Raw genomic sequence first — 16,912 nt, 5'->3', positions numbered from 1 at the left:
ACTCTGACAGGCACACATTCTTCTATCTACTTTACTAATGAAACAGAGGAGGATCCTTGAGGGTAGCAACCATGTCATATTCAGAAGTACATGGTTGCTACTTTAAGAGTTCGGTTTACCTCAGAAGTCACTGAAGTTCAACCCTTACTACTGCCTACCTGCCTTCAATATAACACCCACAGCAAACAGTACACCAGGTTTTACTCCAAGAACAGGAAACATACCTACTTAAAAAAATAATTGTCATCCTCCAGATTACAAAGGAACTTGTATGTCACACTTGGGCTTAAACCTATAGGCAATGTGTAGTCAGAGGTTTTAAAGCAGTAATGTTACTTGCTAGGTTTGATTTTTTAAGGTGATCACGTTGAGGACTGACTTAAAAGGAAGAGACACTGGACTGTCAGGAGGCTGTGGCAAGACACCAGATGAGGGACAACAGAGGCCTAAAATAAAGCAGTGGCGCCCGGTTGGCTTGACTCAGTGGTCGAGCATCGACCTCCAATCCAGGAGATCTTGGTTCGATTCCCGGTCAGCGCACATGCCTGGGTTGTGGGCTCAATCCCTAGTGGGGGGCATGCAGGAGACAGCTGATCAATGACTCTTATCACTGCCGTTTCTCTCTCTCTCCCTCTCTCCCCTCCCCTCCTCTCCCCAAAATTCAATAAAGATATAGCAAAAAAAAAAAAAAAAAAAAAAGAATAAAGATGTGTATTTCCAAGTTGAATCAGTCTTTTTTTTTAAAGGCAGTACCTTTTGGAGCCCTGGTTGGTTTTCTCAATGGTTAGAGCGTTGGCCCACATACTGAAGGATCCCAGGTTCGATTCCAGCTAAGGGCATGTACCTTGGTTGCAGGCTCAATCCCTGGCCCTGCCTGTCCAGGAGGCAACCAGATGATGTGTCTCTCTCACATAGATGTTTGTGTCCTCCCTCCCTCCCGCCCACCCGCCCGCTCGCTTCTACTTCCTCTGAAAAACCAATGGAAAAAATACCGTTCGGTGAGGATTAAAAAAAAAAAAAAAGGGCAGTGGGGAAAGACAAGGGAAACCAGATTCAAAAGCCATTTCTGAGGTAAACTAGGATTTGGTGACCAACTTAGGAAGGGATATAGTGATGGGCACCAGAGTGGAGTGCTCCCAGGGTGGTGCTGGCAATGCAAGGGCTGTCCTAGCCCAGGGATAAACTGCACTGAGGCCACAGCTGCAGGTAGCCATTCTCTCCCAAGTCTCTTTTCTTTCCACTACTGTCTTACCTCCAGATCATCAAGAGTCAAACTATACTGTACGTCACCGTTATTATTCACGTTACCCCTGGCTTCCTAGTCTAATAATTTTTTTTCTTCCCCTTTCAAAGGACTATCTAAGCTCACTGTTATTTAAGTATAGCAATGTGCAACTCCAGCACCACCTGGAGCTTGCTAGAAATGCAAATACTTGGGTCCCACCCCACACCTACTGAGTCAGAATCTTTCTGGTAGAGGTCAGTAATCTGTTTTAATTTATCCCCATGCGATTATTACTGCATGCTAAAGTATGAGAAGCACTAATCTAGCTAACCTTTCCAGATCAGGGCTTTCAATCCTATATCCATTTTCCACTGCTAAATGGAAACCTTATCCCAGGTAAACTTTCAAGACTAAAATGTAAATTTACAAATGTGCCTCAGTAAGAAAAATTTGGGAAGTATTCATTATTCTAGGGAAGCCACATACACTTGAATCACTAAAATAGAAGCTTTTAAAGTTCATTCTCAAAAAATGACTATAGTCAAAAGTCAGATACCAATTTTCAGAGTCCCTTAAGATTCTGCCCCAAAATAAAGAAAATTAAAGACTTAATAAAACACCTGGAGATTTTCTCATCCATCCCTTAATATAAGGTGAAGTGGTAGCTATTTTACAAGATAAATGACAAACCTTAACCCCAAATTCTTTCTAAGTCACTGTCAGGAATCACAAATAAATTAATCCACTCTCTAAAATGGAGATTGGGCCATCACATAACAATGTGTAATACCTGCCTTGCTCTAGCAATGAAAACAACAATCTGGTAATATGGTCAAGCTGTCCCGTCAGACATACACTTTCTGGATGAGCAATGTAATGGATACTGCTCAGGTTCTTCCGTTGAATGAGTTGGAGCCTACTATATGCCAGGTACTATGATGGCAATGAGCAAGACAGAGCAAGTCAGCCCTCACTGAGTTTGCGTTAAATAAGTTACTAAAATTAATATTGAGATAAACACTGACAAGAAGCATGGGTGCTAAGACAGTCTATTACAGCACAGAAACCTGACACAGTTTAGACTAATAGATCTCTATCAGGGCTGCAAATCAGAATCACTCAGGTACAGTTTTTAACCACACCAAAGCCCAAGCCCAAGCCCCAAATCAAACAAATCAGAACTCCGTGAACCCTGGCCATTGATTTTAAAAATCATTCACTACTCAGGTAATTCTAACATGCAGCCAAGATAGAGATCCACCAGTCTTGGGATTCACATGATAGGTGTTGGGACACAGAGGTCAATAATACAGTTCCTGCCTTCCAGGAGCTTACCACCTAGTGGAAGAGACCCAAGTAAGTAGAGGTATCAGCAAAATGTTCTTGGCATCATGGAGCAAAGAAACCTCGTATACAAGATGGTGCTTCTCTGTCTACAAGGATGTGGAAGTGACCCCAGAAGCTTATATAAGTTGCTTTTACCTGTCAGCAAGGTTTAGTTTCTACAGATGAGTACTCAGGCACTGCATTATTCTTTACACTTTTTTATGTCTTAAATATTGCAGGTTTTTCTTTAATATTGTGTATTACAACCTATTAATGCTCAGACAGCCACACTAGAAGAAACAATGAAGTGTCAGTGCCAATACACAGAATTGTGTTGGTTATCATATTATTAACAATACTCAATTGTCATCAGTAGCACACTGTCAAAAATAAGATTTTTTGAAACAGGTACAATTCCTGTTAAATACTGCAGGTTTTAAAAAATAAAAACTGCCTTTTTAGTGAAGCCATCATAGAAGTTATTTAAGTTTTAAAGCTTGATTAGGAAGAAGTTTTCTGAGGAAATGATCTTTTTTTTTTCTTTAATATATCTTTATTGATTTCAGAGAAAGGAAAGGAGAGGGGGAGAGAGAGAGAAACATCAATGATGAGAGAGTCATTGATCGAGCCCGCAACCAGGGCATGTGCCCTGACCGGGAATCGAACCCCGATCTCCTGGATCCCAGGCCGACGCTCAACAGCTGAGCCACGCCCGGCTGGGCGATCTTTTTTCTTTTTAATCCTCACCCAAGGATATTTTTTCCATTCCTTTTCAGAGAGAGTGGAAGGGGGAAAAGGGGGGGGAAGGAGGGGGGAGGGGGGAGGGAGAGGGAGAGAGAGAGAGAGAGAGAGAGAGAGAGAAACGTCTATGTGAGAGAGACACATCAATCAGTTGCCTCCCAAACACGCCCCAACCAGGGCCAGGGACAGAGCCTGTAATAGAGGTACGTGCCCTTGGCCGGGATCAAACCCAGGACCCTTCAGTCCAAGGGCCGACATTGTAACTACTGAGCCAAACTGGCCAGGGCTGAGGAAATGATCTTGAAGATGCAGTCTAAAATATGAACTGAGGGAATTAGAAGGAGAAGTATATTAGTCAAAGAGAAGAGTGTGTGCAAAGAAAGGTCTGGAAGCAGAAAAAAGCATGGGGCCTTACAAAAACTGAGAGAAAGCTGAGAGCAAGGCAGAAAGCAAAATAGGACAAAGTAAAGGTTCTCAAAGAGCCAAACCTGGACAAACGGCATCAGCACCTTCGAAGCATGTTAGAAATGCAACTTCTCAGGCCTCACACCAGGCCTACTGAATCAGAAAATGGGACAGGTGGGGGTGGGGGGGCACAACACGACGGACAGACAGCCTAGGTAATATTAAGGATTTGGGAGTTTATTCTATGATTAATGAAAAACAATTGAGAGGTTTTAAATAGAAGGATAACGTAATCAGAATAATAGCAGCTAAATGGTTTGGCATTAACAGCTGAGCAAAAACTCCTCAAAATCTAATTTTTGTAATAATCAGGATCAGAAACCACAGTCAGTCTTTAAATCAAGGGTCACAATCATGTTGCTTTTAGGGCTAAATGGTAAGGTAAGTGAGTGAAGAGGGTGATGTGGAAACTGGAGGGGCTGTGCTCCAGTCAGCCTAGCATCCTTTCTGGAGCCAAACACAAATAGGTGTTTGAGTAAAGGAATACACTGGCAAACCTTCAGGATCCCTTAACACAGCTGCTGAAGAAAGGAGAGGGCCCTTTGTAGGGAATCCCGACGTTTCCTTTCTTCAGATGTGACTGTTTTCCAGCCTGGCTAGGCAAATCTGGCATTAAGCCAAAATTTCAAAGAAAAACCACCTTTTGTTTCTTGTTCCAAGGAGCAGAGGATAAAAAGCAATTCAACAAACAAGATGCCAATAACCCAGCCAGCTCACCTCCCACATGGAGCTTCCACCACAGAGCAAATGACCCATTTGGATGAATCTACAGTAGAAGCCTGAATTTGGGAATGCTCCTTGTGATTGGCTGCCTAGGAACAACCCTCCCTTGGGCCCAAGAAGCTGCCAGCACCTTCACTTCAGTAGGTCAAATCAGAAGCTCTTGGTCTCAATAGTACAAGGCTCTCAACTCTTAGAAGACATACAATGTGTTTGTATGCTAGGCTTCTCAAGACTAAAAAAAATACCAACTACATACAGTTCTGTTAAAAGGTCACCAGGAGCAAGCAGAAACTATTTGATGGGGTGGGGAGCAACTTACAGCACTGGCATAAATCCACCAATCTGGGTTCTTGCTATAATAGCACCTCACCCAGATTTAGCCACAGACCATAGATGATGAGGGAGTGGTTACACATGTCTGACTAAATCAGGTTGAAAAGCACATTCCGGTGAGTTCAGAATGCAGAAAAGAATTGCAACAGACATTAATGAAAAAAGAACAAAAAGCGATTGCCTTATTCAGACACTTCCTCCCCCAAATCCTCAGCTGAGAAAGTCTCAGGAGTCCAATCTGACAGTGGCTCTTCATCTTGGCCTGAGAAGCCAAAATGACAGGTGCTGAGGGATTCCACAGACCCTGTCCTACTAAGGTTATGGCTCAGAGATCTTCAGGAGAAACCAGGAGAAGCTTCATGATAAAGACTCCTGCCTCCTACCTATTACTCAAAGATCCAGAAACCATTTTTTCCCCAAGTCAGACTAACTGAAGAGAGACGCTTCAATTCCAAGTAGAATCAAAATTTCAAAAGACTCTTGCATGGGCATGTGTAGCTGAATTTCCATTCCTAACTGAAACAGAATTGTAATGGGAGAGTTTGCTACTTACTGTCTTACTAGATTTTGGAGAAGCCCATTTCACTTCTGAGATTAGTTTTCAGAACCTGAGCGACTTGCCCACATGTAGTAGCAGACCTAAGACTAAGGGTAAGTGTTCCCAGAACCAGCCAACTATAAAATGATTGGTGCAAATTGCCCTTCAGGTATCAAGTACAGTTCCCCTATGCCCTCTTGGATGATGACGTTATGGATGCCTACAACGTACCAGGCACTCTCTCTATATTAACCTCTTTAATGTTAATAACCATCCCCATGAAGTGGATACTTTTAGATTTACTTTACAGATGTGGAAACTAAGGCATGGACAGGTGAAGTGACTTCCTCAAGGCTACAGAGTTAATGGCAGAATCAAAATGCAGACCCAGGAACTCTGGCTCTGGAGCCCAAGCTCTTAATCAGCAGACTATACTGCCTTTCTCAGGATACAGTCAATCCATTCCATAAACATTCATCAAGCATCTGGGCACCAAGCATTCTACTAGACAAAAGCACCTATTCACACAAAACACCAACCAGAAAATCTGCTTTTATTCTGTCCATGCTCAATGGGACAATTCATGCTGAATGCACCCCAAATCCTACCTCTTAGCTGAACACTAAGACAAAAACCTAAAATTAAGACCTCAACAGTAAAGTAAAAAAAACAACCCAAAAATCAAAAACAAGAACAAAAACAAAAAACCCACTGAGACTTCTCTGAACTTTGATGGAGAACAGACAGTGCTTCCAACATCTCCATCTTCTCTGTCTCTCGTATGGTCCATGTCTAAGAGACCAATATTTAAAAATAAAAACAAAAACTCTAGCCAGGCCGGGTGTGGCTCAGAGGTTGAGCATCAACCTAGGATCCAGGCAATCAGGATTCGATTCCGGGTCAGGGAACATGCCCGGGTTGCAGACTCGGTCCCCAGTTGGGGGCGTGTGGGAGGCAGCTGATCAATGACTCATCATTGATGTTTCTATCTCTCTCTCCCTCTCCTTTCCTCTCTCTGAAACCATTAAAGATATATTAAAAAAAAACACAAAAAACTCTAAACTGAGATCACAAACCTATTCCCTGCGCAGATAGCCAAAAACCAGACACTCTTCGAGGTCAGTCCATAAATTCCTATTCAGAATTTTGAACCTGAATTCAAGGAATAGCTCATTGTTCATTTAGCTTAATACCACCAAAACATCCAACCAGAAACCAGTTTTCTTTGCTTTCCTCTCTGCCTCCCATCATCTTTTAGAGGGAGGCAGGCATACTCACAGGCAAGCTTGAGGGTCTTGACTGAAGACTCAGGTTCATATCTTCTTGCCCTCCCTTACTGGAGGTCATTGAGGGGGTTGAGGATGCCTGAGACCCAAATGAATCTTGCGATAATTCCTAAAACAAGAAAAACAAAAGCTATGAAGGCCTGGCACTGACAACCAGGTAAGCTTGCTTCATGATGAAAGGGCTATGGGACTTTCATACAGGGGAAGCTGGGTGGGAGAGACTACCCACCTGCACACAATGTCATCTGAAGGCAGAAAAATACAAGGTCTGGCTCTCCAGAAAAGAATGTCAACAGTGGATGTAAGACTTTCTGATGGCACTGTTCACCATTTATCGCCACCCACAGGGAGAGCTGTTCCTTGGGGTTAAATTCTAAAGTCTGGCTAACTAAGTTATATCTATGAAGGAATGAGACCAATTAATTTAAAAACAACAAAAAACCCACGCATTAAAATGACTACCACTTCCTTCAAAGTCATTGCCTTGGAAGGAGATAGTTTTCCAACAATGCCACCAATGCACAAAATCTTTAGAGGATCTATCATCAGTCATTTCTCCTCTTTCTGCTCTTTAAAAAATAAAGCCCAAGGTAGGCTTCATCACCTACCTTGTTCACAGACATGGCTACAAATAAATTATAGCTATTTCCAAAAATCAAATCCATCCTCAAAAAAATAAAAGGATTTGCCACCACTGAGAATATTCTACAGAGTGTGCTATAAGCTCTGATGGCAATTTCATATGAAGGGGCCCAAATATTTTGAGCAATAGCAGAACGAAATAGCAGTTAGAATGAATGTACAGTATAGCCTCCCAAATTTATTGTTTTTAAAAAAGACCAAATTTAGTTGGATGCCCAAGTTCTAAATGCTAGTTTAAAAAAAAAAAATCTGTTCCATTATCTTCAATTTATCTGTCTATGCAATTTTCCATTGCCTTATTTCTTCATCAGTAAGGAGGGGTAAAGGTTTTAATGCTGTTAAGGTTATGCCTTTATTAGTTCAATCAATCCAGTTAGCATGTTTATCAAGTTTAATTGGTTTTTAGGTGCACTTTAGAGAAGTAATCTGTATGGCAAAGTTCTATGACACCAACCCCCAAGCTGTCTGTGGTTACATGTGAAAAAAAGAAAGGGGCAGGGGCATCTTACCTGTGGTGGAGGGAAGCGCTGCTGGGAATAGGCAGTTTGCTGTGACTGCTGAGACTGGGACTGAGGGTACGCAGCCTGCTGGGAGATGGTCGAGGATGCTGGCTGCTGAGGTTGCTGCTGCTGGTAGGGAGACTGTGCCTGCGGCTGTGAGTAGGGGGGCTGGCTCTGGGGGTGCTGCTGGGTTGTTGACTGTTGGGAGGGGTATGGAGTTGGAGACTGCTGATGTGGAGGCTGGGATGGCTGCTGGGAATATGGAGGCTGGGTGGACTGGAGCTGTGGTGGCTGAGACTGCGGCTGCTGTTGATATGAAGGTTGGGCATGAGGAGTCTGGGATGGTGGTTGCTGGGAGTAGGGTGGCTGCTGTTGCTGGGGGTGAGGACTTTGCTGGTTGTAATATGGAGTCTGGCCCTGCTGACCATATCCGCTGGGGCCTTGTTGCCCATAAGGAGGAATCTGTAGGAAATGAAAGGATGCATTTTTAGCACTGACTCTTCTGGATGAAGAAAGATGTGATAGCCCTGGCCAGTGTGGCTCAGTCCGTTGGAGTGTCATCCTGTACACAGAAAGGTTGCGGGTCTGATTCCCAGTCAGGGCACACACACAGGTTGTGAGTTCAATCCCTGGTCAGGGCACATGCAGGCGGCAACTGATCAATGTTTCACTCTCACATCGATGGTTCTCTCTCTCTCTCTCCCACCCCTTCTCTCTTCCCCTCTTTTGCTCTAAAATCAATAAAAGCATGTCCTCAGGAGAGGATTAAGAACAAAAGAAAAACAAAGATAAGATATTCTGTCAGAAGCTATGCCCTGCAAATGGGTATAGAAAGCAGGCAAGGCAAGCCTCACACTTAGAAGGCCCACAGTATTTCCACCATCCTTGTCTAAAATGAGTCAGGAAGGATGGCCAAGCTGGATTACCAATTGGTTTATTTACAAGTGGACTGCATTCATCCACAGAAAATTTACACTATTTAATGTTTGGGCAATTTATAAGAGTTTAAGAGTAGCTGTTTTCACCATGGGCCTACTCTTTTTATCATGGCCTGGACTGTTTTTATAAGCCCTAGGAACCTGTATCCTAGCCACAGTGAATGGTCAATAGCAGCCTGGCTCAACTGACTGAAAACCTAAGGTTTAGTAATCCAGCCAGTGTACAAATCACTAAGCTACTCTGGTTCTCTTTTCCATTTAATCTTCATTCAAAAAAATATTTGAGAACCTACCTGCTTACTTTTACCAGGCACTATTCTAGACACCGGGAATACATTTGGTAAGTAGGCAAAACAAACAAATAAAAACACCAACAATAATATCTACCCTGTCTTGCCTCCATTTTCTCATTGAAACAAACGTGATAGTACCCCATTTTTTAATATTTAAAGGCATACTTTGCTTTGAAGTTTTAGGAGTAAAGTTAGGTTTTATATTCTGTCCCTCACCATTTTCAGTACGAATATCACTCAAATATAAATGGTAGAAAAAGTAGTTAAGACAAAATGACTATAAAAAGATAATGGTGCAGATGACCAGACAAAAGGAGAAAAATCTTAACATTTTAACAGCACTTAGCATTCTAACTGTTCAATCTTCCCTTTTTCTTCTACTCCCATCCCTCCTAAACATTCATTGTGAACCAGAAAGGACACATGGTATGAGTGGTTTCTCTTGGTAGCACTGAATAGGTGCTCAGCCACTACCTTTCTTTCTTCCCAACTCATTCAGAGATCACCACTCTGTGGGTACAAGCAGGCCAAAGAATAAGACAGATATGTACAGCCTGTGGCCAGGGAGGGAGCAGTTTTCCCTCCAGTACACATGGGATGGTGCCTATAACCTTGGCCTTGTAAGTAGCACACTTTAACTAAAAGCAAGTTGGCCTATGCTCCTTTCAAGGGGTTTAGAAGCCAAAGATATGTTTGTTTTCCCCTAATAGTACAGGGATCTTTTTTTTTTTTTTTTTTAACACTTATCATGCCATGAATTCATAGGGAATGCACTTTAGCAGTTCAGGCTATTTTCCATTGGTTCTCACAAAGTGTTTTTCTCTGGGTGGAGCAGGCTGAAGCTTCAGTTGAAGCCAGGTATCTTTCTCTTTGGCTTCCTTTTTCTGATCATGTTCCTTCACATGTTTTAGGAAGCTATCTAAGCTCTTAAAGAGTGTTTAATATGCTCAATATAGACATTAATTCTCTTGGCAAGAATCTTGCCCTTAACTTGTTTACAACAATGTCCACTGCATGCTGGGTGACACTGTAGACTCCTCCAGTTTTGCTATGGTAACATTTGTGGGGGATTCCTTTTTGAAGTGTCCATTCTCTTGATGTCTACATCACCTTTCTTGTAGATTTGTATGTATGTGGCCAAATAAACAACTATGTTTTCTAAAAAGCCTAGAGAACATACATCTGGTGCATCTCCTCTTTCCCTTTGTGTTAGTCATTATGACGAATTACTGGAAGATGGAGGTTCCAGCCAAAAGGCCAAAGACATGTTCTGATTCTATAGCTCAAGACCAGATCCTGGACAGATTAAGGGTCAAAGTAATAGGAGTCACCATCTACCTGCTGTGCATAAGAGAGGCCGCCCATGGTACTCTGCGCCCGGCCCTGCATGGTCATCGGGTACCGCTGCGGGGTCTGGGATCCATATGGCTGCCCTGGGTACCCATGTCCTTGCTGTGGTCCTGATGGAGGTCCCTGTTGTTGCGAGTATGGGTTAGTTCCACCATATGGCTGAGGTCTCATCTTGCCCATCTGATCCATTGGACTGGATGGCTACAAAATAAAGAGCATTTCATTAACCTGAAGCTTTCACGGCCTCTGGCCAATATGAACCCAAACATACAGGTCTATACACCACATAGAAAAACAATTACTATGAAAAAGTAATGGTACAGATCCAGTAACCCTTGGGCAAGTCATTTAATCTTCCTCAGAACCTTGATTTATCATATGTAAAATGAAAATACCACTGGTCCGTGACAGCATCTTGTAAGCTATATACTACTGCCTTGTAAGTGTGGTATTACTTAAGATCCAAAGGACAGGCCAGGTGTGGAGCAATGAATATATGTACTCTAGGGTGTAGAAAATCAGAACAAAGGCCCTGCAATTGGGAGAAGACAGTGCTACTATACTTTGCGCCATGATCTTGTTCAACGCCAAAACTGATGCTTCAACACTATGGTTGGAAATTCAAATACACAAGCACCTAGATGTTTCTATTCTTTAAACAGTGAAATCTTTTTTTCTTGCATATCTATAGCCTGTTTGCACTATGGCGCAAGCACTTAAATTTATGTTTTCTTCCAAATGGGTAACATGGCTAAGTTACTGTTGTTAAGGGAACTGTGACTTTTAACTTATAGCCTTGTGCATCTTACCTGAAAAGTTCATCTCCTTTAATATTCAAGAGTTTGAGGGTGTAAGGAGGATAGAACTTTTGTCTCTTCAAAGAACAAGATATAGAAGTACAGCACAGCATTAATAATGAAAGCTCAAAGTTCAAGTCACAGGTGTTTGGCTACAAACATAGTTTTCTCTCAGTCCTTTGTGGGGCAACAGGTTCAATGAGCTCATTCGCTTGTTGACATAACTTTATCCTATTGGAACTATATAGGACAGAGCCCCAGAACACTTTCCCCTGCCAGAAATGCCTACCTATATCTACTGGTGTGGAGGGGAGGGGGTAAGGTTCCCTAAGCATCTTACAAATAGATACACCCAGGTTGGAGAGTAAGCCTAGGCCTGACATAAAACATGAAAGTTAAATCTTAAATTTGGGGTGGGCAATAGATATTAATACTTTGGGCCTGAATATCAACTCTGAAGGAGTTCAGTGGTTCACAAGCTTTAGCATGCATCAAAATCACCTGGACGGCTTGTTAAACTACATACTGCTGGAATCCACCCTCAGAGTCTCTAATTCTGTAGGTTCATGTCAGGCCTAGGATACGCATTTGTTAACAGTTATCAAGAGATGTTGATGCTGCTAGCCAAGGGACGATACTTGAAGAACCACAGGACTAGCCCTGACAGATTTGGCTCAGGTGGTTAGGCATCATCCCGTGCACAGAAAGGTTACCAGTTTGATTCCCAGTTAGGGCACATGCCCAGCTCATGGGCTCAATCCCCAGCAGGAGGCATGCAGGAGGCAGCCAATGGATGTTTCACTCTCACATTGATGTTTCTCTCTCTCTCCTTGCCTCTAATAATCAATAAAAATATTTAAAAAAAAACAAAACCACAGGTCTATATTATATGTAGTTTTGGTATTCTGTAGTTAATAAATTATAATTTAAGGTAAGATGTTAAAAATAACAAAAACCCCTCCAAAATAAGGGGGCAGCCCTGGCTGGTGTGAGAGGGGTGTTGAATGTGCAGCCCATGGGCTGTATACTGCCCACAAAATCATTTGGTCTGGACCTGCCAAGGCAATCACAGGTGGGATTCGAAATTCAATAAATCTAGGAGCTTTTTTCATAGCTAATTTTTAAGTCGATAATTTTGTATGGCCGTGAATGATGTTACAAATATCCAAACGGCCCTTGGCAAATAAATGGTTCCCACCCCTGGGTTAGGGCGTTGGCCCCCACACCAAAGGATTGCAGGTTCCATCCCTGGTCCCTATCTGGACATGTTTGGGAGGCAACTAATCAATGTCTCTCTCTCACATCGATGTTTCCATCTCTCTCTTCCTCTCCCTCTCTAAAAATCAATGCAAAAAATGTCCTCGGGTGAGGATTAACTCACACACAAAAAGAGGCGGCATTCAAACAACTGATTCTCTGTACATATCTTTGGGGGCGGGGGGCAGAGTACTACCTAAGTGTTTTATAATAGAGAAAGTCAAGCTGTCATGAGGAAAATAGATAAGACAAAAAGCCACAGGACTATTCTTCTAAATATCAAAAGGAAAGAAGTAGAAGTGATGTTCTCTCTAGGCTGCAGCTGAAACCTTGCTACAAAGGTAACAGTGATGATAGGAGCAGCCTCATCTAAACTACAATCATAGTAAAACCATGTCCCAAATCACTACTACATGTCAATATTGAAGTTCTATTTCCGACATAATAAAAACAATTTTTGCCAAGTCCTGCCTCTGTATCAGAAGCTCTAATAATGTTCCCAATCATAATTTGGAGCTACATGAATTCTTTTGGGACTCTTTAGGAAGTTCAAATTTAATTACAACTGGACTAGTAAGTAATGAATAGCATGTGGTCTTCCCCAGTACACCTGGAGCCAAAAATCACCATTCTCTCCTGTAAAGAGATCAGGGGCTTACAAGGCCGCACCATGCACACATAACGAGGAGATCCTTATCTCATCCCACACTACAGCTGCTGTCCATGTGGCCCTCAGGTGAAGGAACTACATTTGCTGAACAGAGATGAGCCCACTCCAGGTATTTCTGCCAGTCCAGGTCTTCCCACAACACCTATGGGGCAGTCGTTACCATAGTTACCATGGAGCTTCTAGAGTAGTAGCTATTAACCAGGGCTACAGATGAGAATTTTCTGTGAAGCTTCACAAATGCCTGGGCCTCTCTATAGAGATTTCAATTTAGTGGGTCTGGAAGGGCTTGGGCCCCTCTCACCCCTACCCCTGAAGATTCTTGGATGACTGTATACTAGCTGAGAACCAATGATCTGGAGAAACACTACTCAATAAATTTTCTGTGATGTGTGACTATTAAGTACTTAAAATATAGCTAGTGCGACTGAGGAACTAAATTATTTATTTTTAATTAAATTCAAATAATCACATGTAGCTAGTGGCTATTATACTGGACCACACAGTATATGCTCAAAAGTCATTTTCTTCTCTCCCTGCTTAACAGCTCCATACTTCCTACCTATTATCCTATTACAACATCCTGTACAGTATCACATAGAAAGAGCAAAGAGTGTAATTAATCCACAGACAAGGGTTCAGATCCTAACTCTATCACTGCCTGACCTTTAACACAGCAGTTTTTCATCTAAAATGCACACAATACACTTCACTCAATGTCTGGTATTTAAATGTCCAATAAACAGTAGCTATTATCCTGGCCGGGTAGCTCAGTTGGTTGGAGAATTGTCCTGTACATCAAAAAGGCTGCAAGTTCAATTCCCTATCAGGGCACATACCTAGGTTGAGGGTTTGATCCCTGGTAGGAGTGCATACCAGAGGTAACAGATCGATGTTTCTCTCTCACATCAATGTTTCTCTCTCTCAAAAAAAAAAAAAAAAAAAAATCCTTGGGAAAGGATTAAAAATTATGATGATGATAAACAGTGCGCTTCTGTGTGACTCCACAGCGTGCCCCAGTTCTACACATTTTTTTCAGTCTCACACCAAAGTCCCCCATATAACGGAGCAGGCCTAGCTCTATACAATGGTACCCTTCTGCCCTGCCCTGTCCACAATGGCTTCCACTAGCAGAAACCCAACCCTTCAACATGAAGCTACTTCCTACTTCTTCAGTACATTCTGATCTCTCACATTTCTAAATGTCCTATTGTAAATTCAGTCAGAATAAGGTTTATCACTTAGTTGACCAGCTAACTGACTGACTCTCTCAAGACTAAGTTGTAGAAAGCCAGAGATCAGGCCTTTTATTTTCAAAGACCCCACGTGCAGAGCAAGGGCTCAGTAACTTCAACATGCCAGGCTGCCCCACTGCAAGAAGTGGGTAGGGGATACTAATAGAGAGAAAACCCAGATCAAACCATCTACCCACAGGGGCCAGGGGCACACTCTAAACCTGGTTAAGACTTTTAAGGGTAGAAAAAAAGCAATGGAAAGAATATCCTCAGGTGAGGATTAAAAAAAAAAAGTGAGTCGCACTGAAATAGGTGAGGGCAGAATAAACAGCCAAGGGAGAACAAGCACACTTTTGAGACGAATCTTATGTGCCATCCTATACCAGAGAGGTCTTCCAACTATACAGGCATACCCCAGTACTCTGCTTAAAAACAAAAAGCAAGTTACCTTTTCATCTCTCACAGTAGGGGAGCTGTACCCCCCCATGGAGGACAGCTACTTACACAGGAGCTATTTACTAAAGGGTTTAAGGATTCTTTCCTCAATTTTAGGAAATCTTTGCAGACTAAAAGTAAACACAAGTCAAAGAAATTCTTAGTCTAAAAATAAAATTAAGACATTTCCCTTTCCTGGACATCAGATTTCTGATCCCCTCCCTTCACCCAAGTGTTATACAGAGCATGCAGCTTAGCGCCCTGGCCAGTAGCTCAGTTGGTTAGTGGGTCATCCTGACATGCCAAGGTTGCAGGTTCGATACTCTGTCAGGGCACATTCAAAAATCAACCAATGGATGCATAAATAAGTGGAACAATGAATTGATGTTTTTCTCTCTCAAATCAATAAAATAAAGTAAGAATATGCAGAGCTTAGCAAACTAAAATATATTCAGCTCCAACCATCAGATTACTCTGTTCTCATGTCAAAGTTAAATATCTGCTCCTATCAGAAGGGAAGGTGGGCAGGGACCTAACTCACATTTCTGACATTTAAAACTATTGTGAAAATTTGTAATTTGCAGTTATAGATGAAATGCCATCTTCCAAAACCTTAAAACAGAGACAGGCCTTAAATCTTCACTAATCAGTTTATTCTAAAGTAGCAATTTCAGACCAGAAAAATCCCTGCTACATGCAAGATAGAAAAGCCAGCCAGTATCAGCAGTCTGCAGGCACCAAGGAAAAGGCAATGAATGGGAAAAACCAAACTCTGGCTGCAAAGAGCAAGAGATTGCTCTCTGGGAAAGAGAGAGGAAATCCTTTCAATGGGAAACCACAGGAATAGATTACTGTGATTACACTTCAAAAGCAAAGGCTCTGCCATAAAGACACATAATTGAGAAGAAAATGCTGCCCCCTTGGAACAGGGAAGTCAGGCCCCCTGCTATATACCCTCCTGCATTCATAAAAAATAAAAATAAAAAAAGGGAAAAGAGCCATAAGAACCCCCACCCCCATCTTCATCCACCACTTATCTCTTTCCAGATCACTGGCTGTGTTACAAACTGCCTGCCAAATGAAATGCATCAAAAGATGCAGTTTAGGGGCATCAAAGGCAAGGATGCCTAGCAAGCTGGTCCCTCTGAATATATTCAGAGCAGCTTGCAGACTAACCACATGTGTAGAGAGTTCCCCTGTCCCAAGCAAATGGAATTACAAACCCTCCAGACCAGTGGGCTAATGGAATCCCTTACAACTTCTTATTGCACCAAGGAAAGCCATAATGACCCTCAGGAGTTGCTGAGATATAACAGACTAGACTTCAAATTCTCCAACATCTGACCAAGACTGACTGAGAAGATAGCCGAGAAGACAGCATCAGAAAGCTACTGTTCACCAAAATGCACCACACCACGTGGCACTGCGTTAGGAAAAGAGAAACTTCTTCATTTCTTGAAATAAAAGTCCAACTAAGGAAAGCTCCAGACCTCAGTTCCAATCCAAAGATGCAGAAAGAAGTGACCAGGCAGCAACTCTATGGAGCCAGATTTGGACTGGCAAGAATACCAAAGAGAGGGATGGGCCAGCATTGCCAAAAGGTGTCCATCAGAAAGAAGTCTTGACTACCATTTGTTCTGTCTTCCTAAATACCAACTAGCTGGGGCCAGTATAAACCTAGAGCCCTAATCTTGGATTTTGGACAATTACATATTACTTCTTACTCCTTGTGCTTTCAATTTATTCTTGGCCAGGTTTGTTGTATGACTTTTAATAATAACAATTTTAAAAAGCATCCCTGGCTCTTTAATCGAAAGAACCCCCTAATTGATTCCCACAGTAATTAACCTGCATTTTACCTCAGAGAGCGGTAGTTAAGGAAGTCGGCACTGCTATTTATAACTCATCTCAAATTGAGGGCAGACTGCCTAAAATCTAACACATCCCAGCTGTACTCCTGTTTGAACTGGGGCCAAGGGAATTTTTTAAAGCAATCTTGGCACCGAATGAATGACACCAACAGTATGAGAGCACGAGCAGTTGTGTTGTGGTGACGTAGTACTGGAGGTGGAATGGGAGGGGGCCAGTGTACTGTGATCCCTCTCGTGCAGGCCTGCTGCTTGCTGAGTCCCAGTACAGTAAACTGGGAACCGCCCACTGA

The 16,912-nt window shown here is 42.4% G+C and overlaps 1 protein-coding gene across 2 annotated transcripts in view; it reads right to left on the bottom strand.

The window, feature by feature from the left end:
- Positions 1-16,912, bottom strand: part of ARID1A (AT-rich interaction domain 1A) — a 72,592-nt gene that overhangs the window by 33,654 nt on the left and 22,026 nt on the right. For both annotated transcript variants that reach the window (XM_087820235.1, XM_087820236.1), the window contains exons 2-4: positions 10,349-10,561; positions 7,789-8,241; positions 6,630-6,746 (exon numbers count right to left, since the gene is read on the bottom strand). In XM_087820235.1, coding sequence (XP_087676361.1) covers positions 6,630-6,746; positions 7,789-8,241; positions 10,349-10,561 — 783 coding nt within the window. The remainder of the gene's footprint in view (positions 1-6,629; positions 6,747-7,788; positions 8,242-10,348; positions 10,562-16,912) is intronic.

This window comes from Miniopterus natalensis, chromosome 9 (genome assembly GCF_054644295.1).
Source record: "Miniopterus natalensis isolate mMinNat1 chromosome 9, mMinNat1.hap1, whole genome shotgun sequence".
NCBI lineage: Eukaryota > Metazoa > Chordata > Mammalia > Chiroptera > Miniopteridae > Miniopterus > Miniopterus natalensis.
This window is presented reverse-complemented; position numbering and strand designations above follow the sequence as displayed.